Genomic DNA, 26,869 nt, shown 5'->3' on the forward strand with positions numbered 1-26,869 from the left:
ACCGAGTATGACCGGTCATTCGAAATTGATAATGGGCCGCGGTCGGATCCGGACAAAAATGGTGACAAGTAGGACCGGGTCCAGCTTATTGATACCGGGCCGTGCGTATACCTTTAGCACCAAGTACAAATTTATGTTTCTTAGCTTTCCTCGAACCTGAAGCCTGCGTTCAGCGGTTGTGCTATCACTGCTGTTTTTACCCAGCATCCCGTTCTCACTTTACATTGAGAGTTTGGGCTCATAGGAAGAGTGAGGCCGAGATGGTTGAAGGGTCGCTCAGAATTTTTCTATTGGAACGGCAGTTTTAAGAACCTGAACCTGAAGGCTACGAACATTATTCGATGCCGATCAGTCCGAAAGCGGTAAGCATGCGAGCGAAACGGTGTCCGCCAGCTTCGTGAGAACATCGTGCCTGAATGTTATTATGGGCGCAAACTTAATTCATATCCTCGAAGAAAAAAATATTTGTGTTAAGCGAAACTGTTACGTTGGCATTAGGTCCCGCGGATTCAAGCGCTTCCTTAGCGTCGTCTTTTTTTTTTTTTTTGTATTATTCTGAGATGCTGCTGCTGTCATTTTTCAGGTTTACCTGAAATCTCCTACCGAATGTGGTCTAGTAACGGAGTTGCGCATTAAAGGAATATTTCCGGTTTATTTTTCCTCTGCAGCGCAGCCGTCATAGCACTGCTCTCCTGTTTCAGACAGCGAGAAATCGCGTATTATTCTTCGCTGGTACAAAACCTTCTGAGAGAAGGTTACCTATCGCATGTGAAGATGTCCAACGCCTACTTATACTTTACATACAGTATACAATTCCACCTAAAATTGTGTAACACATTCATAGAAAGTGTTATACAATTTCACGGTTTTTAGTCAAAACTCTTTTCCACTTCGCAGTGAAGCTTGGCAGATGGTCTTGATTACGGCAGTTATTTCCGCATCATTTAGTGCGATGTCACTCATTTTTCTTAAATTACTTTATGGGCAGTGAATTAAGCATGTCACACATCAGATATTCCCTTACAAAAATGCATGTAGGGTTTCTATAGAAATTCGAAAGCGTTGTGTCAATACACGCTGTTGAAAGTCTGTCGATAATCGGCAACATCTTGGATGATGCAGTGTTGACCTCTTGTTGAGCGCTTATGAAATAGTGGCCCATGTGTTTCTTAAGAGCGCTTTTGGAATTCGCGCAACTGAAATTCTGTTGATTTCAGGCTCAAATGATTCAGAAACTCTGCAAGTGACGCTTTTTGATTTTCTGCTACCTTTCCACTCCTGAACAACAGAAAATAGTACACGACCATCGGTTTGCCAGGAGCAGACACGAGGTGATTTTCATTAATGCAAAAGTAGTACAGTACATCTCCTAGCTGCGATAAGTCACCACATTCTATGTTCTGCCCGACCAATCAACAATCCTGTCTGATCAGTGCTGGTTAATGATAAGCATAGTGAGGCATAAAAGAACAAAACAGATCTTGATCTTTTAAGCCCATTATACTTACTCACTCATTAACCTACACTAAACTGACTAAATTGTTGATTGGTCGAGCAGAACATAGAATGTGTTGACTGACCGCAGCAAGGATATGTGCTGTGCTACTTTTGCATTAATGTAAACCACCTCGTGCCTGCTCCTGGCTAACCGTTGATCACGCAGCATTTTCTGTTAATCCGCAGCGGAAAGGGAACACAAAATAAAAAATGCGCGTTAATGAGAAAGAAAAAATATGCATCTTTGGTGAACCCATAACATGAGCTGGGTTGTTTATTTGCTTTATTTCAATTCATGTGCAAGGTATGACGCCAGGCTGTTCTTTGCGTAAAACGCTGATACGTCCGGGAACTCCTCGCATGTGATGCTGAAATAAACAATATAAATCATAATTAAGGTGCGGTATATACTAACCTAAAAATAGAGCAAAGGCATTTGTGCGCTGCTCCACGTCATAGCTCAAGAAATTTCTTGTCTAAAATGAGTTGTCACTGTCTTTCACTGCTTAGACGGCATCGACCGCCGCCTCCACAGCTCGGCAGCACTACCACATCGTTCATTTCTCCCTGATAAACAATATATGCTGCCGTCAAAGATCCCATTGTGAATATAAATAGCAAAGCGCGGGTCACAAGCATTACTACCCAGAAAACTTGAAGCAAAATTACCAACTATAGGCACTAAAATGAGTGGAAACAAAAACAAACACTGCAAAAATGGCGGAGCTGCACAGATTCAATAATCCACAATGTGTGACAGAGGCATATTATGATCTCGATAATGTGTCCGTCTCAGCGCGAGTAGCGTATCGAAAGAGTACAGCACTGTGCCGAACAATCCGTCAAAAACGGTCACCGGTTAAAAAAAAGAAAGAAAATGTCGCCATTCCAGCTGGCGTTCCATCGGCCCCAGCGTCCGCGTAGAGACAAGCCTCGTTCTCTCTCTTTCCACCTCCTTTTTTTTCCGACGAGGCTGGTTTGTCTGCTAGAAATATTTACATGCGGGCTTCACCTTGTAACACACACTGTACAAGACTGGCACAAACACGAACAGGAAAAAGTAAAACACTCACCAAAGTGCAGACGCTCCCTCCGCCCGCGCCGGCTTTTCGCTTAGAATCCGAAATGGCTGCGACTGTTGAACTTCTTAAACACGTCCTCCTTGCGCAGAAGCTGCCGCCCAAGAGCGGAGTCCTCCGAAGACTTAAATTCGTACGTTCGCGCTCCAATTTGAACAAAACGATCTTCGTGATAATCACCAGCGAAAAACCTACATACGGTGCTTCGTTCACAGTGCAAGATGCGACCACGGTGGCGGGAAAACGCCAGCTGAACTGGCACATCGCCGCACTCAGCGTACCCGCGTCTGCGTGCAAAGAAAACGGGGCGCAGAAGAACAGCTTCGGTGAAAAGCCGCCACCCCCACTGCGCGACTGCTGAAGCCAAGGTCATCTCCGTGAAAACAAACCACGGAGAAGGCACAGAGCGGAGACCAAGCGGGAGCAACCCCTCCTCCCTCCCCCCTTTTTCCCCCCAGCCGACAGGAAGCGACCCTCGACCTCTCCGGACATGCTGGCGCCGTTTGCGGGGCACGGGTGAAGTGGGATGCGGACAGAAGCAAGGCGGCGGCCGAATGCGTCCTTGAAAAGAAGAGTCGCCGTTAGAAGACGCATGCAATCTTGTTTTTTTCTTCTTTTTTTTTTCATACGCGAATGTTTTTGCTATGCGTGTTAACTCTATAGTATCCGTGGGATCAATCGGTGATTATTAGAACCCCTCAATGTTTAAAGTGACTTCATTTTAGCATGGTGTCCACTTTAAGAAAGGAAAGAAAAGAAAAAAATACAGTAAAACTCTCCAAAGACATAGAGCGGTGGAGGATTCCAATACAGACTGCACCTCATTTTGCGGCAATAAGCTACGGGCGAAAATACCTATGCTTGGGCAGAATGTCAGACCCTGAAGCATATATATAGTGAACTTTGGAACTGGTTTAAAAAAGCTCTGTCCTGCCCTACATGGTAGGTTCAATCTAGGATCCTGTTTGTTAGTATGATGACTCACTGAACTTGTTTTATGATAAATATAAAATATGTCCTACCACTAAAGTTACCTTCTGCGACATACAGAAGCTGATCCATTACGGATTCTGATTGACATTCAACGATGTATTTGCATTATTAGTGGAGGCTTTGCCATCATGAAGTTTTTAGGGCATATTTTCACTGTGTTGCGAAGCTTGAGCTAAGTGTGCACCGTTAATATGTACTTTTATATAACATGAACGAGCACGCAACTGCATGCTGCTCTTATATTTCCCTTTGCAGAATGTGGCCAATAGTTGATTACAAGTGAGTCCAAAAATTCATAACGAAATTGTCACATCATGCTCTAATCATTTGTGCCTAAAACTACTTAAAAACATGGGTCAGCATGAACAGTACACGCTAATTGTTCGTGAACGTTGAAAACTGACAAAAAGCACATAGAAAAAATTGCACAAAAAGTCTATTGGGTAGAACACAATGAAAATTCTGTTGGCCCTGTAAAGATTGCATTCAGCTGGGGTTGAATGTCTATCGAAATTCAATAAATTCAAAAGGCGGTCAATAGTCCAACAATAGAGTTTCAAAACTCATTTTTGTAAGGGTTAAGAAGGCAAGCAAGGTGATGTATGTACGCATATTTTGACGCATTTTTTGGCGAAGCTCTTTCTTCATTTATGTGTCAGTTCAAGCGGATTTTGTCGAAGAACAGAGGAAGCATGCCTCTTGCCGAGTCAAAATTTTACCTTCGATGTATGTTTTACATGGCTGAATTTGAATTTTTGTCATATAGCATTACAAAATAGATACGTAACCTTTGCTGGCCACAAATGTTTTTTTCCCTCACCACAATTGCTGCATGAGGTGCCTGTGAGCAGTCTGCGGGACTGCGTGACTCATTGATTAATGCACACTCGTGACTTTTCTTTTCATGTACTTGAATTTTCTATTAATCATGATGTGATCAGGTTCCCTCTTGGGTGCTAATTTTTCGCCTCAGAATCTGTTCTCATACAAATTATTTGTGGTTTAACTCTGATTAACCCTAGTTGAATTTCAGCGGCGGAAGCTTCTTTTGCCTGTTCCATTATTCCCCTATCACGCCCTATCAGTGTAAGGTGCTACATTATTGCGGACGCTTAAGCTCATCCTTTAAGAGTATGAAGCGAGAGCGTAACCTACCAGCCCACATATTAATGAGAAGGGTTCAACGCTGCTGAACCGAATGTGGAGCGAAAGCATTAGCTGCCGGTGACCGAGCATTCTTCTTCTTCAACTTCTTCATCTTCATACCTTCTTCTTCTTCTGCTCCTTCTTTTCCTTCTTTTTTTTTTCTTCTTCTTCTTCAAACTTGGCCTCCGCCGGGACTACGTGATGACTCGAAACCTGGCGCAGTATTACTATCGCAATAATATCAAAATACGAAAAACATGATGGGTGTCACTGAGTGCAAGATGTTTAAGCCAGTTTCAAGCAGCTCTTCGAAACATTTATTACTATTTTTTCGCGGAAGATGGATGTTACCTGGGCACAGTTAGCGATTAATAAACTCTCGCTATTACAGCACGCAAACCTGATATGTTATCACTAACGGTCAGCACTGTGGCTAAGGCTAACGTAGACATTGCATACATACAATCAAGTGCAACCTCATTTTTCAGCTAGGCTACTGCATCCTGCAGTTTCCCATGCTTGCAGATTCTTCTAAACACGTGAGGCTAATGTGACGGTGTCGTGCTTGCCTTGTACGGATAATGATTTGTAATGCGCCATGAATGATCCTGCTTACTGACACAGGCGGGTTTTTATGAAATACGTTGGACCTGTCAGTAAGAGAACGTTGACAAAATATAAAACGTTCCACTCGATTGATGAGTGAAACTGCCGATGAAAACAGTGGCTTTGTTCGGGGGAAAAACTAAGGCGTGGATCACAATAGAGCATGTAGTTGAAGCCTGCATCAAGGCTACCTTGCACAAATGCAGATGTGCTCACCACAAACGGGCCAAAATGAGGTAATGCAGAGTAGGGCGAACGCTGGGCCAGCGTCACGACGCATTAAACCGTCGTTTGCCGGCATCTCAATAAAGCTCTACCGTACCGTACCATATCTAGACCAAGGAATGAAATGTATGGATATAGCACTTGGCGCACATGAAATGCCTCGTGAAGGTGCAGTATTCCTCACGGCAAAAGCCGAGAATAGGGAGCACCTAGCAGGTCTTACTAGCATTTTTCTTCGCCGGCTGGCAGACTTATTTCCTTTGTTCGCGAAACAAAATGTATTGTCGCACACATTTCCACTTTTTCATTGGTGTACTGCACTCGGCAGATGGCTCTAATAGCTTAGGGTAAAATGTGTTCATGCTGTCAGTCGCGCTGAGGTTTAATACTCCTCCAATTCACCTTCAATTTCCTAGAGCAAACAAATTTGGTCCAGTACCGCTGGCTGCTTTCGAAATGAAAACCTGAGCTGGGTGGTATTGACGCGTAACTACTCAGCCGTTTGCCCATAGATGGCTGTCATCAACGCCTATGCTCCTGAATCCCAAGTCATAAATCAGATTAAAAGGAAAGGGGAATAAAACAAAATAGAAGGTGGTTGAGACGTTCGTGAACGCAGCTGTTGCGCACGTTTCGCTTGCAGCGCACAAGCCCGAAACAGCTTTGAAATGTAGACGGAAATATCCGGTTTGTTGGCGACATCACAAACGCCAATGTGGCGCCTTCGTGTGAGCAGCGCTTGATTTATTTGGTGATTGCTGGTTTAACATCCGCCTAGCTCTCCTAGTGAACATTAGTTGAGGCCGAACTGGAAGCACTGCTGCACTTTAGTTTATGGTGTATTTTTGAACACGGCTTGCGTCTTTCTGTCTGCCAATCCAAGAGTATGCCAGATTCGTATAGCGGTTTACCAACGTACCTTATATATATATATATGGTTGGTTTGTGGGGTTTAACGTCCCAAAGCAACTCGGGCTATGAGAGACGCCGTAGTGGAGCACTCCGGAAATTTCGACCACCTGGGGTTCTTTAACGTGCACTGACATCGCACAGCACACGGGCGCCTTGCTTTTCGCCTCCATCGAAAAGCTGCCGCCGAGGCCGGGATTCGATCCCGCGTCCTTGGGAACAGTAGTCGAGCGCCGTAACCACTGCGCCACCCCGGCGGGATATATATATATATATATATATATATATATATATATATATATATATATATATATATATATAGCTCAAGTGGACCGGAATGGGAGAATTTAACTCCGGCGACCATTATGTCTTTTATTGTGGGCACGAATCCAAGAGAAGGAATGGGGTCGCTCTCATAGTAAACAGAAGAATGGGCAAAGCAGTGCTAGGGTACAACCCCAAAAACGACCGAATGATTTCACTTCGGATCCAAGGTCACCCTTTCAACATAACAGTTATCCAAGTCTATGCACCGACCACTGCTGCTGAAGAAGCTGACGTTGAGAGATTTTATGCGGACCTACAATGCCCTTTAGACCGCACCCCATCATCAGACGTCGTTTTTCTCATAGGAGACTGGAATGCTAAGGTCGGGAGTGAAGAAATATCCGGAATTACAGGCAAGTTCGGTCTTGGTGAGCCAAATGAAGCTGGGCAGAGGCTAGTAGAGTTCTGTCAACAAAACAACCTGACCATAGCGAATACTCATTTTCAACAGCACAAGAGGCGCCTGTACACATGGATTTCACCGGACGGTCTGTACAGGGATCAGATCGATTATATTATTTGCCGGCAGAGATGGAGAAGCGCTATACAAGCAGTAAAAACAAGGCCTGGGGCCGATTGTGGCACCGATCATCAGCTTCTTGTTGCCAAAATTAAGCTTCGATTGAGAAAAACGCAGAAAACTAGAAGGCCTTTCAGGTATGATCTGGATCAGATTCCATTAGAATATGCTGTGGAAGTGAGGAATCGATTTCAAGAATTAGATCTAGAAGACAAAGAGCCCGAAGAGATGTGGACTGATGTTCGTGATATAATACAAGAAGTTGCTACTAAGGTAGTTCCAAAGCAAAAGAAATGCAAAAAAGCAAATTGGTTATCTGAAGAGGCTTTGCAAATAGCTGAGGAAAGGAGGATGGCAAAAGGTATGGGGGAAAGAGAAAGATACAAGGTTCTCAATGCGGATTTTCAGAAAATAGCAAGGAGAGATAAGAATGCCTTCCTGAACATACAGTGTCAAGCAGTTGAGGACAACAGCCAATTAAGAAACACAAGAGCTCTGTATAAGACAATCAAAGATATCAAAGGAAGCTTCTGTGCTAAGCTGGGCGTGATAAAGGACAAACGAGGCAAGGACCTCACTGAAGCCTCAGAGATAAAGAAGAGGTGGCAGGAATACACAGAAGAACTGTACAAGAAGGACCCGGATGTGCAATCCCATCATAGGACGGTTGTGATTACTGATCTCGAGCCGGGCATCCTGAAGAGTGAAGTTGAATGGGCCTTAGCCAGCCTTGCTAAGAACAAAGCAAGCGGAATTGATGGTATTCCAGCTGAGTTGCTTCAAAACCTCAACCACGACGCTGTTAACACACTGCATACATTATGTCAAAAGATTTGGACAACCCTGCAGTGGCCACAGGATTGGAGGAGGTCAGTTTACATCCCCATTCCAAAGAAAGGCAGTGCCAAAGATTGTTCCAACTACCGCACTATCGCGCTTATTTCGCATGCTAGCAAGGTGATGTTAAAAATCCTGCAAGGTAGGCTGCAGCAGTATGTGGATCGCAAGGGCAGAGGAACTAGAGACCAAATTGCCAACCTTCGCTGGATCATGGAAAAAGCAAGAGAGTTCCAGAAACCCATTTACTTCTGCTTTATTGATTATGCGAAAGCGTTTGACTGCGTAGATCACAGCAGATTGTGGCAAGCTCTCCGAGAGATGGGAGTTCCAATTCACCTCATCTGTCTCCTCAGGAACCTTTATGAAGGGCAAGAGGCCACAGTCAGAACTGGGCATGGTCTTACTGATTGGTTTCCGATTGAGAAAGGGGTGAGGCAAGGCTGCATACTGTCGCCCTGCCTATTTAACCTATATGCAGAGTGCATCATGAGGAAGGCCGGTCTGGACGAGTCTTCAGCTGGAGTGAAGATTGCTGGAAAACGTATCAACAACCTTAGATATGCGGATGATACCACTTTAATGGCAGAAAGTGAAGTGGAACTCAAGAGACTTCTGATGCGCGTACAAAAAGAGAGTGAGAAGTTTGGGCTTAAACTGAACATTAAAAAGACGAAGATCATGGCGTCTTGCCCTATCAAGTCCTGGAGCATCAATGGACAAGAAGTGGAAGCTGTGACAGATTTTCTGTTCTTGGGCGCCAAGATTACCTCGGAAGGAGACTGCAGCCATGAAATTAGGAGACGCCTGCTTCTGGGAAAGAGAGCAATGGTTAGCCTTGACCGCCTAGTAAAGAGCAGAGACATTAGTCTGCCAACCAAGATCCGTATAACCCGTGCTATGGTCTTTCCAGTTGTGATGTATGGATGCGAGAGTTGGACTGTGAAAAAGGCTGACCGCCGAAGAATTGACGCGTTTGAATTGTGGTGCTGGCGAAGACTCTTAAGAGTTCCTTGGACTGCCAGAAGATCAAATCAGTCGATATTGTCGACCATAAACCCTGACTGCTCATTGGAGGGTCAAATTCTAAAGTTAAAGCTCAGCTACTTTGGTCATCTGATGAGAAGAGAGGAGTCGCTGGAGAAAGATTTGATGTTGGGAAAGGTTGAGGGTCGCCGGAGAAGGGGTAGGCAGCGAACGCGATGGTTAGATGGCATTCTCGAGGCATTGCAGATGAAGCTATGTGATGTTAAGAAGATAGTGAGAGACCGGAAAGCGTGGCGTGACATGGTCCATAGGGTCACGAAGAGTCGGACACGACTGAACGCCTGAACTGAACTGATATATATATATATATATATATATATATATATATATATATATATATATATATATATATATATATATATATATATATATATATATATATATATATATATATATATATATATATACCCTAGTGAGCCATATCCCAGTCAAGTCACTTTAAAGCTGTTCAGAGTCACATATGTTAATCTGCAGTATTATTTTCGTATGGTGAAGTTAATTATTGAGTAAATGCTAATTAGCTACTTTTATTAATGGCTTGAAAGAAAACGTGTCAATACAAAAGCTGTAGATCTCAAAAAATGACTAGCTATGTTGTTTTCATCAAACTAGCGTTTACGTATAGTTGTTTTTTTTTTCTTTTTACCAGCCAAAAACGATGCCTGGCACAATAAAAATAAAAAAAAAAAAACTTCCTCGTAACTTCGCCGTCACTTTAAAGTCTCGAGACGCGTCCGAGATAACAAAATCCGCTTTTCTAGGCCGTGCTCTCTACGACGAAGCTCGTTGTATGCACTTTGCAGAATGATTTAAATTAAGAGCTGGTCGCATGGCAGCATTTTTTTGAAGGCCCAATCAATAGGGCGGCGTACGTCGTAGAGTGATGGAAACTACAGAGCTAGCCATTTTTCGAGATCTACAACTTTTGTATTGACGCCTTTTCTGTCAAAGCGATAATCAACAAATTAGCTATTTAGTCTTTACTAATTAATTAACTTTAGTGAATGAAAAACAAATACTGCAGATTAGCATAAGTGACTCTGAACAGCTCTGAACAATGGGCTGGGGCCCACCGCATTTTTTAAAACCTTGGTTACATCTAGCTCGGACACCCCGTATTCATAGATGTCTTATGGTGCATTTACATGAATAAGAAAAGCTCACCTATGGTCATGAGTACAAAACATGTAATGCGTTACTGGAAATATGTTTGTTTGTTTTATCGGGTTTGCGTTTCAAAGCCACTTAGGCTATGAGAGACGCCGTAGTGAAGGGCTCCGAAAATTTCGACCACGTGGGGTGCACTGACAACGCACAGCACACGGGCGTCTCGACCTTCGTCTCCATCGAAAAGCGGCCGCCGCGGCCGGGATTTGATCCCGCATCGTTGAGCACAGTAGTCGAGTTCCATAACCACTCTACTAATAGTTTCGTAATGAAAACAGATATGACTTGCATCTATATTCCCGCATGGGAAACATCGTTCAGTGCGTTTATGTTTTGTTTCGCATAATTTGCGTTATTAGTGACCTCCACATTTCTACTTTCTGAGGTAACAGTTGAAACCTAGAAGTACCCGCGCATATGACAGTGTTTAATCCATGGCAGTTGTCATGCAGGTGGGCTGGAGGCCTCTTCTGGAAAATACTTTGAAGGAGGCAAGTGAAATAATAAAGAATGCTGCATACCCAGGCCGCACATACAAAAAAAAACTTAAAGAAAAAAAAAACTCCACAGAGGCGAGGAAGTCACTTTCGCGTTGTTCTCTGTGCCCTGTGCGGACATTGTGGACCCTTAGTATGCGCCTAAATAAAGCACCTCGCCAGCGAATCATCAGGTTTCGCCACATACGCTGGCAAACAGCCCGCAGGTACATATACCTATCTTTCTGGCTATATTTATGATGTCCTTGATGTCCACACATTTTATATCCATTGCTGTTTATCATTGCAAAAATTTAACGCCACGTTGCTCTAGAGTTGTTTCCCTGCGATCATTACCTCACAGCGACGCAGGTATTCTGCAAACAAATAAACAAGAGCACCCTCCTCAGTGTGTGTGTGTGTGTGTGTGTGTGTGTGTGTGTGTGTGTGTGTGTGTGTGTGTGTGTGTGTGTGTGTGTGTGTGTGTGTGTGTGTGTGTGTGTGTGTGTGTGTGTGTGTGTGTGTGTGTGTGTGTGTGTGTGTGTGTGTGTGTGTGTGTGTGTGTGTGTGTGTGTGTGTGTGTGTGTGTGTGTGTGTGTGTGTGTGTGTGTGTGTGTGTGTGTGTGTGTGTGTGTGTGTGTGTGTGTGTGTGTGTGTGTGTGTGTGTGTGTGTGTGTGTGTGTGTGTGTGTGTGTGTGTGTGTGTGTGTGTGTGTGTGTGTGTGTGTGTGTGTGTGTGTGTGTTGCGCAAGGAACATTATCCCTTCAATAAAACATGGTGCTGGACTATATGGTGATTCATACTTAGAACAAAGACAGTGCAAATAAGGACAACCACAGGACATGCACACAAAGCGCTCTTAGTATCGTGTCCTCTTTTGTGGTTCTCCTATTTTGCGTTGTCTTCGTTTCAAGTATGAAACTATCCTTTTTCTAGCAAGTTTAGCTGCTGCTGGAGCATGCTTCGATGCCGGCGCTGTATACCGTACAATGAGTTGGCGGTGAAATTGTTTAACAATTTGGTTAGTTAAGTTAAATTAAGTTAAATTGGTTCACAGGAAGGGAAAGGCGCAGTAACTGTCACACTTGCTCTGTGGACACCCGAACCGCGCCGTAAGGGAAGGGAGGAGGGTGGGAATGAAAGTGGAAAGAGAGAAAGAGGAGCCGTAGTGGAGGGCTACGGAGTAATTTCGACCACCTGTGGATCTTTAACGTGCGCTGACATCGCACAGCACACGACGCCTCTTCGTTTCGCCTCCATCGAAACGCAGCCGCCGCGGTCGGGGCTGCGTTTCGATGGAGGCGAAACGAAGAGGCGTCGTGTGCTGTGCGATGTCAGCGCACGTTAAAGATCCCCAGGTGGTCGAAATTACTCCGTAGCCCTCCACTACGGCTCCTCTTTCTCTCTTTCCACTTTCATTCCCACCCTCCTCCCTTCCCTTACGGCGCGGTTCGGGTGTCCACAGAGCAAGTGTGACAGTTACTGCGCCTTTCCCTTCCTGTGAACCAATTTAACTTAATTTAACTTAACTTACCAAATTGTTAAACAATTTCACCGCCAACTCATTGTACGGTATACAGCGCCGGCATCGAAGCATGCTCCAGCAGCAGCTAAACTTGCTAGAAAAAGGATAGTTTCATACTTGAAACGAAGACAACGCAAATTTGGTAGAGGGATGATGTCGGTTGTGTCTCTTGTCCAGGATTCTATTGGCTGTCGCTGCTGCCCGTACTTTCTCAACAAGTTGTTCCTGATCCCCGAGGTATACGCGGCAGTGAGCCGCCTCTCACATCTCACTCGTTGTCTGAGATGTTCCTCTAACTTATGGACTTTCTTGGCAGACCCCAAGGCCATTAAATAATTCTTAAGTTTTCCGAGAAAGAAGCTGAGGCTGCTTAGAAGCGCACGCGCACAACTCTGAGCTACGTTTGTTTGGCTGCTCATTTCTTTCTTTCTTTAGAAAAGGGATGGCATGAGAGAAAGGTCACCTCAACCTTTCTTTGAGCTTCAAGGGCACTAGAAGCATGACCGTGCCGTTGACTGCAATGGACATATGATGCAATCCTACAGTTTACCCGACTTCATTCTAATGCTATGGCTAGACGGGAGAGTTGGCGACGCATTCGCGGGGAAACAGTGTGACAGACATGGACGAACGAAGGAAACACGGGACGTGCACTGACCCAAGAATCGGTCATGCTTACAGTGAATAAACTTCAGCGGCGAGTCAGAGCTATTGTGTTCTGTTTCCTTCTTTCATCCGCACCTGTCGCAATGCTGGCCTATAAGAAATATTTCAAGTTTATGTCTTCTTCCGCACAAGCTTACACAGACTTCCTTAATCTTATCCAAACTTTCATGCAGAAAAATCGTGAATACTTGTTCTTCGCATGACATATCCACCGCATTGCTCAAAAGCCGACCGAGAGGGGTGGATATTTATGACAAAGCATATATGTGAGCTCCTGCGGCAGGGATATCAGCAGATTGTGTTGTGATACATGCGCGGTCTATACTTCCCAGTGAATGTGCACACAGTGGCAAGTGTTTCCTGGGAAAATGCAGCTCCCACTCATACGCAGATGTCCTGCCCTCTCTGCAAGCATTTTTTCTTTCGCTCAGCGATGGAGAGATTGAGGTGTTTACCTATTTGAAGAGAGTGCGCTTTCACGCTTCTCATTGTCGGCAAACGGTTACCGTTACTCAGAACTTTCCGCATGTATCTCTACGCTTTCCAGTCTGTAGAGAAAAAGAACACAGCTGCTGAGGGGTGGTTATCTGTCCGATGCCGCTATCAGGGGTACTGAAACAGGACTGATAAGTCTCGACACTTGAGCGATGATAACTGTGTGCTGAATCGATTGTCCTGAGTGAAGAACAAATGTACTTGCCGGATGGTATAGCGCTACGTTTAGCAGTCCGAAAACATATTTCTCCGTCCAGTGTTTACTCTCCATTCTATCATGCCAAAATACAAACACAAATACCCACTAAAACCACTGCTCCGCTATGGTTTTCAGTGCGCAGCTCGCAAGCTTTCTCGTGTTCGTCGGTCGTTATAGACGCGCGTTCAAATAACCAAAATATGTGAGCTCTGCGTGCGACATTCGAAGTTTTTAAATTCTTGTATTTAGTCGTTCGCCGCCAGGCTAGCATTTGCGTGTGCGTGCAGATAATGGAGCGATACTTTTGCAGTAACATGTGCTGTTGGTATATTTCTCCCGCGTCCGTGGTTTCGATAAACCAAATCGATGTGCAAAACCAATAAACGTAATTTTAGCCACTGAGGAAACGGTCACCTTCTTAATTGAACTACGATATGCTGAACAAATGCAGGGAGATCATAAAGCACAGACACCTCTAAAAAAAGTTGCATAATTTGAAAATCAATCTTCTGCTGTTTTCATAGACATCACGACTAAACACCTTCGTCTTTCTTTTCTTTTTTTTTTTTTTTTGCCTTTCAAAAAGTTCTAGGACACCTGAATAGTAATATAAAACGTACAGAGTGAGTTCGTTTGGAAACCAGTTGGTTTCAACGCGCGCATGAATTGTGAAAAGGCACTTCACATCCCTGTCAAACATCAATACATGACCGAAAGGCATTGGTGCCTTTCGGAAGCACTGAAATACACGATAGTGTTAGTTATGGTACGCAATCACTAGCGGTTCGCTCTCGGAGCTAATGGGTACTAGTGTTTCGACACAGCATAAATGGCATACACAGCGTAATTTTAATCTTTGGGAGATGAACCTGTAGAAATTTCGGATTCACTGCACTCCAAGACGAAAGACTTAACTCTCGCGACCCGCACTACCACCATAAAAATTAATTCGAGCAGCGCGACGCCTAGCTCCGCTCCAATTTTTTGCCGTCGTACCAATTGTTACTGTAACTCAGGTCAAGCACGACTGCCAAAACTTCGAACAGTGCCACTCTAACGTGCCGCTTTATGCACTCGCAGTTATTTTTCTCACATCAGTACGTTAAGTGCATATGTAGTCTTTAATGCACAGAGTAACAAAAGCAATGTGATTGAATGAAAATTCAAATCGCACTATTGCTGTTTCCAACCGCACCACTGCGACACTCGCAACTGCAGCAGGACTGATTCATCGGCCATCATTTAACTAAAACGGCGATAACTTGATAAGAAATATTATCGGCATATCGAAAAGCGATCTAATTAAAAAAAAAGAGCACTCTCTTAAGCAGTAATGTTGCACAAACGCAACTAGTTTTGACCCGCGTTGCCGGCAGTTTCATTTTGTTTTTCTATATAATGCATTTTCCGGAGATAACCCGCTTCAAGTGGTAGCTGCCACATTTTCGTGTTTACAATATGACAAACAAAAGAAAAACACCAACGCTTTGCAGCTCCATGAAACCACCCTAAACTGCAGAGGGCCTGCTGATTATCAGTCTGCTACACAGCCCCTTATGAACGCAGTAGTTGGGGTACGTGGTGGCGCTTCACGACAACCTAAGCCGTATAGCAGAAAGATGACGTAAGGTTAGAAGGCTAGAAATAAAATTTAAAAATCAGTAACTAATATAACGAAGTAGTTGAGCAATTATTAATAACAACCAATATAGAAGAGACAAAAAAGAGAGAAGAAAAACAAAATATTCAGCATAGTTGAAACTGCCACCACTTCGTTACAAAGGGGACGCTCTTATATTCCATCCACCCATCCATGCTGATGGCGCCTGGCGGATGTGAGGTGGTTTATATAGGCGCAGCTTCGATACGCAAATCCAGAGAAACCATATAATGCAGCCAGCAGGGAGCAAGAGAGAGAGAGAGAGAGAACCCAGTAGTAGTTCGTAGTGGCATGTGCAAGGGCGCACGGGAAATCGTATTTTTCTTGCTGTCTTCTCATTCACAAGCAATTAATATACTGAAGGCTTTGAGGCGCTCAATGGCAATAATATTGTTACAAAGATGAATTGAAGAATGTGCGGGTTCGTGCTCTTTTTCTTTTTTTGGAAATGAATAAATTCCATTGGCATTGCTTGTTGTAAATAACACGACGCAAGTAATCATGCTACTCAACCATGTGCGGGTACAGTGATGAAGGGCAACGTTGCTCTGACTCACTGATATTTAGTCATCGTCAGATGCATTTAGGAATCACATCATCGAGTGTCTTTACGCTCTAAGCCGAATGCCCCAGTTCACACCATTGATGGTGTTCGTAATCAACATCATCACCATCGGCCTAATTCGTGTTGTTTCCGCTATGGTACGGTCTAGGTGAGCTGTAAATCACGTGGCGTTTTGGTGTCAGGAATCTTGCAGACTTCGGGGAAGAGAGGACAACTTTTAAGGTGCTTGTCACGTGTGGTTCGCAAAATTTATTTCTTGCTATATATTATTGTGCTTATTCTTCAGTCGGATTGGAGAAATACTGAGCTCGAAAAGCCTATGTCGTTTAGAGCATATAATCAGTTACCTTTTACGCGCTAAAGCTGACAGTATTTTCTGCGATTGTATTTTTCCATTAGGAACAGCGTAGCGTAAGTCTTGATGTACCTTCCGTCACGTGGGGCTCTTGACGTGTAGAGAACTCCAAGCATTCAAGGTTTTTGCCTTTCATTTCCATTGGAATGCGACCTGGCGCGACCGGGATTGAGCCGGCGACGCCGCACAACAGCCCCCATGCGACCGTGCTGGATGCATAGCTGAATCAAACTGAAAAGTCTCAGGTGTTCTATAAAAAAACAGGCAACAAATTCTGAGATTCTTCTTCATTCTTATTCTCCTGCGGTGCTTGGAAAAAAACGTTCAGGTTCCTCCTTTTGTTTGCGAAAGTAACTGAACCACGCAGGAAGTTCAGTGACATATACTACCCTCAGCTATATAACGGATGAAATTGTTCTCGTGCAGCTGCTCGCTATCATGTACGTACGCGGCTTCGTTAAAGTCAATGGACAGTTGGCTTAACTGTCTGCGCGCTTGAAATGCAGCGCACTGGATTTGGAATATGTACAAATACTTTTCTTTTCTTTTCTTCTTCGGTCGGTAAAGGCCTTGTAACAAAAAAAAAAAAACAGCTTTTCGGTCCTCAGTGCAGGAACCCAGCGCTTCGCCTTGTCTGTAGATTTTCGAACTCAAGAAGGATAGCATGGAGAAGCTAGCTGGTCTTCGCCGTCTTTGTGTATCACCGCTTCTCTTATAGCTTCAGGCGCGTTGTCTCGGGCAGTTTTTTGTTTCTTCCTTTATGTCTTTACGCCAGCGTTATTACATTGCCAGACGGCACACACATAGCGCCCTAAAGGTGTCCGATGCGTTGCGGGCCATCTTATACGATAAAAACAAAACGCCACAAAATCCTCCAGGGTAAGCCCAAAGCACACCATAAACGCTCCTCCCCACACAACGACTTCGGACACCGCCACCCTCAAGATATGAAACAAGCAACGAAGGACAGAGGTTGACACCGTAGTCGCTCTACTACCGTCATAAAATCTGTTTCCCGCGCGAAGAGTGCGCGCGTAGGTGAAATTTCTCTGTTTTCAACGTGCGACAAAAGGTCGCACGCCTCTCTCGAGGGCATGCGACAGCTGGATTTGCGCTTTCGGCGCGCTATATGCTTCAAAGCTCGCCATGTTTTTCATTAAGCGCCAGAAACGGAGTATTGACACGCGAATGTTTTCTCATCGGGCATTGCTGACAAACTTATTGCACAGAATTCGCCACGTACTCAATAAACGAATAATGCGTCCACAAATCCCAGCAGAGCGCTGACCTGATGGACATTAAAGACGGCAATAGACAAGAAGGAAGAACTGCATGCAGAGAAGCGGATAAAATCACAGGAAACGAAATTAGCTCCCATATCTCAGCACACATACAGCAGGAGAGAGAGAGAGGAAAAAAAGGACAAAACGCCTAAATGAGTGGTTAACGCACCGGTAACAGGAAATATTCGACAGTACGTCTTTTTTGGCAGCTCACATGCACTATGTAAGCTTATGTAACAAATGCACATTCATATATAGGGCCGCTCCCCCAAGCTTGGCACTTGAAATGACCGAAGTGATAAGGTTGCCTAAAATAAATGCATTGCACTTGCGTAGGATCTTTCGCAGAAGTGCCGATAACCCGATAAAATAGGTTAACACAACTTTTATATCCACTCACCCCCTTCCCCCAGTGCAGGGTAGCAAACCGGTTACTGTTACGGGTTAACCTCCCTGCCTTTCCTCCTCATCTTCCTCCTCCTTGCAGAAATGAAGGCATGATTGATTTAAATGGCGTTTCCGACTGATAGGGGACAGGCATGTGGATAGAGGAGAGGCGCATCGCACCAATGGTCCCGGATTTCGCATGGGAAGCGTCTTTCAGAAAATCAGCCAAACTGTCATTACGGTTCAGCTTAGATATAAGCATAATCAACAGCCTTATTTTTTATTGATATGGTATGATGACGGTCGATGAAGTGATCTGGCAGCTTATTTTGTTCTGGAACGTTCATATTGCAGCTCTGTGTATCTCCCTCACAGCGCGTTATTTATATGCAGAGTGGACCACGTCGTCTTAAAATACGGGTAGCCACACATCACGGCTTTTTTTTTTTTCTAAAGTGTCCGGCAAAATAAAGTGAGAAGTTGCGGTTCACTTGGATGAGCTGTACCCCGCAAACACTAAAAATAAATAAATAAATAAAAAATAAAAGCAGAGTTTGACGTAACTTTACCTATACTATATAATGTGCGACGGCACTTATTTAGAGTTAATTATCATGATATGTGGTATATATAGATGACGTTATCGCTGTCATCTCGCGGACTTCATGAAGTTCGCTCCGCTCGGCTCTGCGTGTCTCCGACCACTGTCGCGACAATTCATAGCTCGCTCTACCAACCAATACACAATGGCTCATCACGCGAGTTATACCGCTAAAACACGTAACACATACGTCACTGCTAACTTCACACACAAGATCAATGTAAGAAAGCATAAAAGCAAGTAACTTTAAGAGAGGTGACGTTACAGAAACTGCCGACAGATCAGCGCCCGGTCATGTCACCTTTATATTGCCACTTTTCATATATATGTCCTCAAATGTCAAAGGTCGAGGTTTCAGACATACCACCTGTTTCCGTCGTTCGATGAAATAGTGTTTTCGCAATAAAAAAAAAAATAGAACAAATATAGCATCGTATTGAGATATGTGGCGCAACAAACACAAACACAAGAGAAGATACACAACACACGCGCACACTACCAACTGTAATAAGAATTTGAAAACACTTCCTCTTCACCACTCCTTCTCTTCTACACTCAGGCACATCTCATCTTCCTCCTCTTCTCATCTTCCTCTTCTTTGCCAAGGAGATAATGGCACTCTCTTCCTCACAGACCATAACATCGTCCAAACATGAGGAAGATGAGAAGAGGAGGAAGATGAGATGTGCCTGAGTGTAGAAGAGAAGGAGTGGTGAAGAGGAAGTGTTTTCAAATTCTTATTACAGTTGGTAGTGTGCGCGTGTGTTGTGTATCTTCTTTTGTGTTTGTGTTTGTTGCGCCACATATCTCAATACGATGCAGCACCAACTAGCCCCTCAAGCCGTTATTTTGAGAACAAATATAGCAACGCTACCAAATATAGTGGATCTGCTAAAGCTAAAACGTGAGCCATCGTCCAGGCATACGGATAATGCTTTTTTTTTCTTCTGTTTTTCGGATTTGTCTCTGGGAGTATTTCCATCGTATTGAAAGGTATTGCCCTTGCATTAGTGACTTACGCATACCACGAAGTACGTGTAGAGAATATGCTGAGAACTCTCTTTCTACAGCCGTAGTACGAGACTTTCCTCGGAACTAACGACGGCATATGTCATATTTGCAACCAAAAGCTCCGTTTAGACGCGCTGTTCAATAATAATATAATATATAAACAAGAGTATATATAGGCCGCATTGGCACCGAAATGAAAGCACAGACAATCCTTCCTTGATCTTGTCAGTTTCTTTTTGTCTGGCATCCCACACCGCACCTTCATCCCATTCACTCTCGCATTTTTTTTTTTTTTCCTGTTCGGACCGTCTTTTCACCTGCCCTTTTTGTCCCTTCTGTATTTAAAATTTCTTAAACAGGCCTTTTCTGGATGCTAGAATAAACTTCGGGATGGGGATGACACAACAGGAATCATACCAACTAGCCCAATGCTTTTTTGCTTAAACGGGCAATAAGAAGTGATATAACCGCAGTCTTGACAACGTCTGTAGCTATACCGGTCCAAACGTTGCAATTAAATATGCCTCCCGCTGAGATGTTAGGAGGCAGGTTTGATCCCAGGCACGAGCCGCACGACGGCCTTGTACTGTGCGATGTCAGTGCATGTTGAAGAATCCTATATAGTCGAAATTGTTGTGGTTCCATCCGATACGACGTCCTTCATAGAAAGCTGGCTATTCATAGCTATAACTGGCGTTTACGTCGACAGGACGTTTCATTCAGCTGACACACATACTCATCTGCAGTATTAAATTTATGTTTTGGTAAACGTGCACGTCATTGCGAGGACACTAAGTTGCAAAAAATAAGAGTACCAGCATTTACACCTCCATAGAATAAAAAAGAAACGGTCTTCTCCATGCATTTACGTGCACAGCTGTGCCTGTCAGAGTGCACATCTTCCTGCATAGACGAGCCAGAAAGCCCTGAATTTCTCAACCGTTGTACGTGGCCAGTCGGTTAGCCAATCGCCAGCACTCTGGCTTAATTGAGGCGCCTGGCATTTTTTTCTCACGAATGCAAAATACCTCCCGACAGAGTTGTTTGAAGATGACTCTTATGCTGGAATGCCGCCAGCGTGGCCTGGAAAGACGCTGTGCTGCCGTGCAAGGAACTGGCGACAGCTCCCTGCCAGAAAACTACCCGCATACGCCGTAGATACTTCTTATTAAATTCGAAATCTTGATCTGGCATCAGACGCAAAAGACACGCATGATATGGCGCGTTGTCCTGCAAGCTTTGTGGTATGCATGCAGACGAGGTAGTACATACAGGAAATATAGAAGTGTAATAAAAAAAAAAACGGCGCGACAAACTATGCCAGTTTTCATATATCCTCTTCATTCCTGAGCGTGATATTTATTAAAATTACACAAAGCGTTGTCGGGATACACGAGAAACCTTGGAATTACTTTGGAGCCCACTGGGAGGCAGGGAATTGATTTAGTCACGACAGTTACCTATCTGAAAGGCTGCCAGGAGTGTCCCTAGTGCGACACTGGGAGCACACTGAGTACCTAATGAGTTCCGGTTGCTCTTAGCTACAGAGCTGGGAGTTTTTTGGCATAAATGCCATAAAAGAGAGGTGCGCCTTCACACCGGTTATGACGACGAGTGAGGTAAGTCACGCGTGTTTTCTAGCTTATATCGTCTGAAAATTCTTTCAGCCTTATTACGACCTTCCGTTCAGCACGGGTAGTAGTCACCCGGCGACATGACAAAAATGCAGACAAGGCAGGAAATAACGATATGGAGGAGTGAGGTCTGAATAACTGCAGCAGAAAGCATTAATTAACCCTCTTTGCGCAAGTCAAGCATTTCTTCGCTCCGTTCTTTGAACAGCAATAAATTGATGAGAATGCACTGCTTCGCTGCAGTCTTGCCTCAAGAGGACTAAAACAGCATGCGCATCGCTTTTCCAACACCCTTATGGGTACTGGGCGAAACAATTGTATATTGCACAACATTTTTGCGTGTCTTTGACATTTTGTGTTTTCGGGAACTGTGATATAAAACGTCCGAAAAAAATAGGATTAAATTATCTATAAATAAATAAGTATACATAGCAGGGTGAGGCTGCCAAAAAGAAAGAAATATAAAAGGTATCTGTATAAATAATTACACTGAAATAAATTGGAGTCCACAGACGGGCTCCAAAAATATTAGGTATAGCGATGCGCTGATCCTTAAGTTACTGCGACTTAACATTTGTTTCAGGTGGTCTTGTTGGCGACTCGCGTTGCACCCTTCCCTTCCGTCACTATAAGCCCCCTCTCACCGGCCTCATGTACCACCGCAAACATGTATTTTTGCTTGTTTTCAATAAACTGTGTGTGCGACGTCAGCAGTGCAATCCTACAATCTCGCGTGATGAGGCGGGTGAATTCAGTCTGCTTTGAAATGGATAGCGAGCCTTGTCCTTTGCAGCAGCTGCCAGAGGCTGAGATAGGCGGCGCCAAGTAGCGGGAAGAGCGGGTCAGAACACAAAGACGATATAATCTGCATCTGCCGTCTATCAAGATAAACTACGTCAAACAAGTGCATTACGTTAGACTATGTTAAACATCTTCGATATGTTCAGTAGCAGGAATTCTCTTACAAGCTTTGCGAGGAAGAAACACTGTGTAGGAAAGTCTACTCAATCAACTGTTTTGAATGTATGTTTCTACATTTAGACCCAAAACATATTTGATATAAGGATGACGTTCGGAGTAAAATTTAGGACGGGATATCGTTGATGTGCTACTAGTTGCAAGCCAGTCTTTATGGGCGGAAGTCATGAGACGAGTGCAGAAAGAAACAAACATCTTCTGCATGGACGACTTGTTGCGAGTGTCTGGCAGAAGCGCCGACACCTTTCAAGCACAGAGTCAGCTAGGCTGGCACACGTAGCATGCTGCGCAGCCGCAGCACTTGTGACATCCGTTGCCAGTTCATCAACGCTGAGCGCAGCAGGTGCCGCGCCCGTCACACACTGATGCATACGACTCCCCATCTCCCGGACACTGCAGCGTGCCCACTAGCACACAGCTTGTGGTGCTAGAACTGAAAACAAGGGGGCACGATAGATTGAAACCAATCGTTATTTGCGATTTAATTGTTGGCTGGATGAATTTCAGCGTTGGAGCGTGGTTACAAAAGGAGTTCGGGTTAGAAAGAGCACTGGCTTTGTATTGCTTCCGCCATACTTCCACGTTAACGAGGGTAATTTAAGCATGTTTTTCGCTTGTAATAGGTTCACCAGCGTATCGTATCAACAGTCCAGCCTGCTTCTCGATTAGTCATTATCTGTTTCATTTCACAAAACATTGCAACAACAAAAAGAACAAGTGAACAAAAAAAAAAGGAAGTAATCATCCACATACGTAGTTGTCGGCCACTGCAGCTTGCAATAGCGTTGACAAAACCACTGCGGTCACAAGACGCGCCGTCGCCGGTGAGCTCGGGAGAGCATCCATGACGCGGGCTCCGATGTGGCGTCCGCTTCAATCTCCGCAGCTGCTCTGGCTGAGGAAGCGCGCGCTATCCGAGAGCGGCGTCGGCGGCCTCGGCGGCAGCGCTTGTGCCGATCCAGCGGAACGCAAAACAGCGGCGCTTGTCGGCGTCTCCGTGTGAAGGTACGGGTACGCGGATTGGGAGGACTGTGAAGGCTGTGCGCGCGCGGCACGGCCTACTACCGGTGCCGTGTGCCCGGCGTTGAGGCCGCAGCGGCAGCAACGCACAGCTGTGCGCCAATGGGTGGGAGTGGGTGGGGGAGGGCTTTTGGTGAACGACCTTCAGGAGACGCTGCGGCGACTCGGGACGCGGCGACGACGACGCGCGCGGTTATTTGCAGTTATTTTATTTTCTCTCCGTCCTCATTACTTATACTTTCTCGCAAGGTTGCCCTTTCGATGAGAAAACAAAGGCGCGACATGTGCGATCGCTGTTGTTCGTCAACGGCAGAAGCTTTGCTGAACAAGACCCGAAGCACGTCTGTTTCCGCGCACGATGTTTTTCTTTCTTTTTTTTTTTTCTCGTCGCATCGCCGAGCAATTCACGTCGTCACCTTCGATCGTCGCGGTAGCGGCTATTTTCTTGTTCGTGCCGATTTCCTGCAGCACGCGAGCTGTCGGTTCAGGCATTTCTCTCTAAGTCGAGACGGAGCAGCATATGCCCTTCTTTCACCGAGCTCGGAATAAATCAAGAAATACAAAGAATCACTGAACGTAAAGTCTCGCTCCGACGTTCGTGCATTCGCACATATGGCTTCAGCAGGGGAGTTCGTTCGAAAGATGCTGCCGTTAGCGAGATTTATCATATAGCGTATATCCATCTATACCGAACGGCAGGCGATGCGCGGACGGGATGGCGCTGTCCCTGGTACTGCGCATGCGCTGCCGGAGACCTGTACTATGGTATTATGGTATACATCTTACGTCACCACTACGCCAAATGCTTCAGCGTCAGCAGCAATTAAAATCTTTCTTCCCCTGCACGTAGCATGGCACATTACTCTGAGGAGGAATGTTTACGATGCACGCGTGGTCAGCGGCATGCATGGCCCCTAAACACCTCATCCCACCTATTTTCCGCTTCCTGGAGCCCCGTCTTATCGGTCGAACGTTATCAGCGTGGAGTGTTCCGCAGCCACTCGGAGTCAAGTGCTACACGCGAGGTCACGCAGCAGCTCTCGGTATGCACCGGAGCATACGCTACTTACGCAACCTGTACCGCGTTTTTAGGACACAGTGGGCGACTTTCCGCATTGAAGAAAAATAACGAACTCTTACGAAGGGAAGGCTATTGAGAACTGGAATGAGTGAGAAAGGTATACCTTAAATAGATCACTGATTTGCGTCGACTAAGAATAAAATTGACGGACACTTAAGCTCCGCCTTTGAGGGTATGATACGACAGCGTTGAATAGCTCACACAATTTCATTAGCATACATCCAGGGCTACTAAATTATGTAAAGATGATCTGACATGCATACAAAGAAACGCTTTCACTGAAGCGCGCGAGCGTGCCCGTGTGATCCAGGAGTAGAGGTCCAAGGCCACGGAGGATTGAATTCCCATCTCCCTCACCCCCTTTCTGATCGCGCACACTCAGCCATGACGTGCGCTCTCGTGACGTCACAGAAACCTCCGACTAATGAATGCCCAACCATGCCATCTGTCAACGGCCATCTACTTGCCAGAGGGATCGACGCCCGTGATTTTTTGCCCAACAACGCCAACACCGACAACGCCAACTTCGACGCAGGATTTCGCCGGGGGTTCAAACCCGCGACCCCAATTACTCTTCGTTAATTTTTTCCAAAACGGTAGATTTCCATGCGGTCAATGTGCGGGCTTATTAGGGTCCCTTCACGGCAGCTTCGGAAAACGGAAATCTGCTCGGGATGATAATATATTTGAACAAGTTGCGGAAGCCGCACTATACTGCTTATACGTGCACCAGTTAAAGGGGTCAGTGATTATGCGAGTAGCAAAAATGTGCCTACATCAAAGCTATCTCGTTGCACGAATATTCAAAAATCTCGAATAACGAATCGAATACCCTCCTATTCGATGTTTCAATCAACGAATCAAATAGTGCAGTTTCAAAATTATCCGAAACGAATCGAATATGTTTTCAGCTTTTTTAATACATCTCGGATAATAGGCACGAGGTTAGTGTAAAGTCTGCCTTGGCGACTTTATTCGACAGTCTTTAAAAGCACAGTGCCCACAACGATGTTGCATTCCATCCTGCTGAAATCTGCACGCGCGACATGCTCGGTTCAGTGCTGCCGCTTCGCGACCCATTTCTGTGGTGGCGTTCATAATCCTCACGCATGGCAACGCATGGCTGAACAGCGTGTCAGGCATAAGGCTCCACAAGCGGGCACTGCCTCAGATGCCCGTCTCGGAGGGCATGGATAAAAAAATTCGTTGGAGGCACCAATCAACCTGTTTTGAATTTTTCGTTGGTGCCTCACACGAATTTTTAAAACATTCTTTGGTAGCACTCCGATCTATCTTAAGTGCGGTAAGGCGAAAGCCTTTCCTGAGACACTTTGCACTCATTTGCTTCTTTTTTCTTTGTTTTTTTTTTCTCTATTTACCTCTTTTCCGATGCTCTTTATCTTTTTTTGCTTTTACTCTTTCAACTGTTTTTCTCTCGTTTTTTTCTTTACTGATTTCTTTTTCAACTTTTTCCTCTCTTACTCTTCACTGACTTTGCCCCGCCGGAATGGCGCAGTGGATACGGCGCTTGACTACCGCGCCCAAGGATGCGGGATCGAATCCCAGCCTCGGCAGCCGCTTTTCCATGGAGGTGAAAAGCAAGGCACCCGTGTGCTGTGCGATGCCACGTTAAAGAACCCGTGGTGGTCTAAATTTTCGGAGCCCTCCACTACGGGGCATCTCTCATAGCCTGAGTCGTTTTTGGACGTTAAACACCACAAACCAAACCAAACTCTTGACTCTTGATGTTGTAACAGAATGAAGAGGTCTGACATTGAAGCTTAGCGACGTTCTTGTAGATTTCCTGCACGATTTCGACGTCCGTGGCTATTTAGACTTCTGCACAGTATATCTTGGTACTTGGCTATTTTCACGTCAAGTTCATTTTTTGCTCTAATTAATCAATTGCTCCCCAGCAACGACATTTTGCCAAAAATACACATTTGTCTACCCTCTAACTCGCACAACCATTCTTTTGCTCATCAATCAATTCGATTTTCGAGAATGACAGTGTGACACCCTCGGCGCCCGCACAAATCCTGTCCACATTTATGAGCCTATAATGGCGTCCGCGCATTTCAGTAATTCTTTTCCTCCACCTCCTATTCATTAAGTACATCCGACGTCAAATGTTGGGGACCGAAAGGTTCGCTTCTGAGTCCTGCAGCCCATCTCATTTTGCGTACTCAGCGACTATAATCCTTCGAAAGCGAAAAGGCCTCGTGTCCTCTATTCTACTATGTACTCATAGGCAGCGATACTAAAGACCGTGGCCATGCGACATGCGGCATAGATTGAAAGTTGCCTTTGTAATTCCGCAATATTCAGCTTTGCTTCATTTTATTATTTTGCATATCGCTTCCGATAGCACTGCAGCTTCCTGGGAGCGTTTTATAATAAGTTTTTTTTTTTTTTTTTGAAGATAATGTGTGCACTTTTGTCGCACGTATGTTTTGAACATGAGGTGCATATGTTTGACATTTACGGCAGCACTGAAAGCAATTTATTACAAACGTCCCACTCTCAGAGCCGGAATGCAACAGAACATCTGACTGAACAACCGAGACATGAGTCTAATGG

General features: G+C 44.9%; 1 protein-coding gene across 1 annotated transcript in view; it reads right to left on the reverse strand.

Annotated features, from left to right (window-relative positions):
- LOC146186539 (angiotensin-converting enzyme-like) overlaps positions 1-23,265 on the reverse strand; it is a 43,274-nt gene extending 20,009 nt beyond the window's left edge. The window contains exon 1 of the mRNA XM_084607245.1: positions 22,942-23,265. Coding sequence (XP_084463371.1) covers positions 22,942-23,034 — 93 coding nt within the window. The 5' untranslated portion in view covers positions 23,035-23,265. The remainder of the gene's footprint in view (positions 1-22,941) is intronic.
- Between the last annotated feature and the right edge of the window lie 3,604 nt (positions 23,266-26,869).

The sequence above is a fragment of the Amblyomma maculatum genome, chromosome 6 (genome assembly GCF_055883805.1).
Source record: "Amblyomma maculatum isolate TAMU_Amacu chromosome 6, ASM5588380v1, whole genome shotgun sequence".
NCBI classification, from domain to species: domain Eukaryota; kingdom Metazoa; phylum Arthropoda; class Arachnida; order Ixodida; family Ixodidae; genus Amblyomma; species Amblyomma maculatum.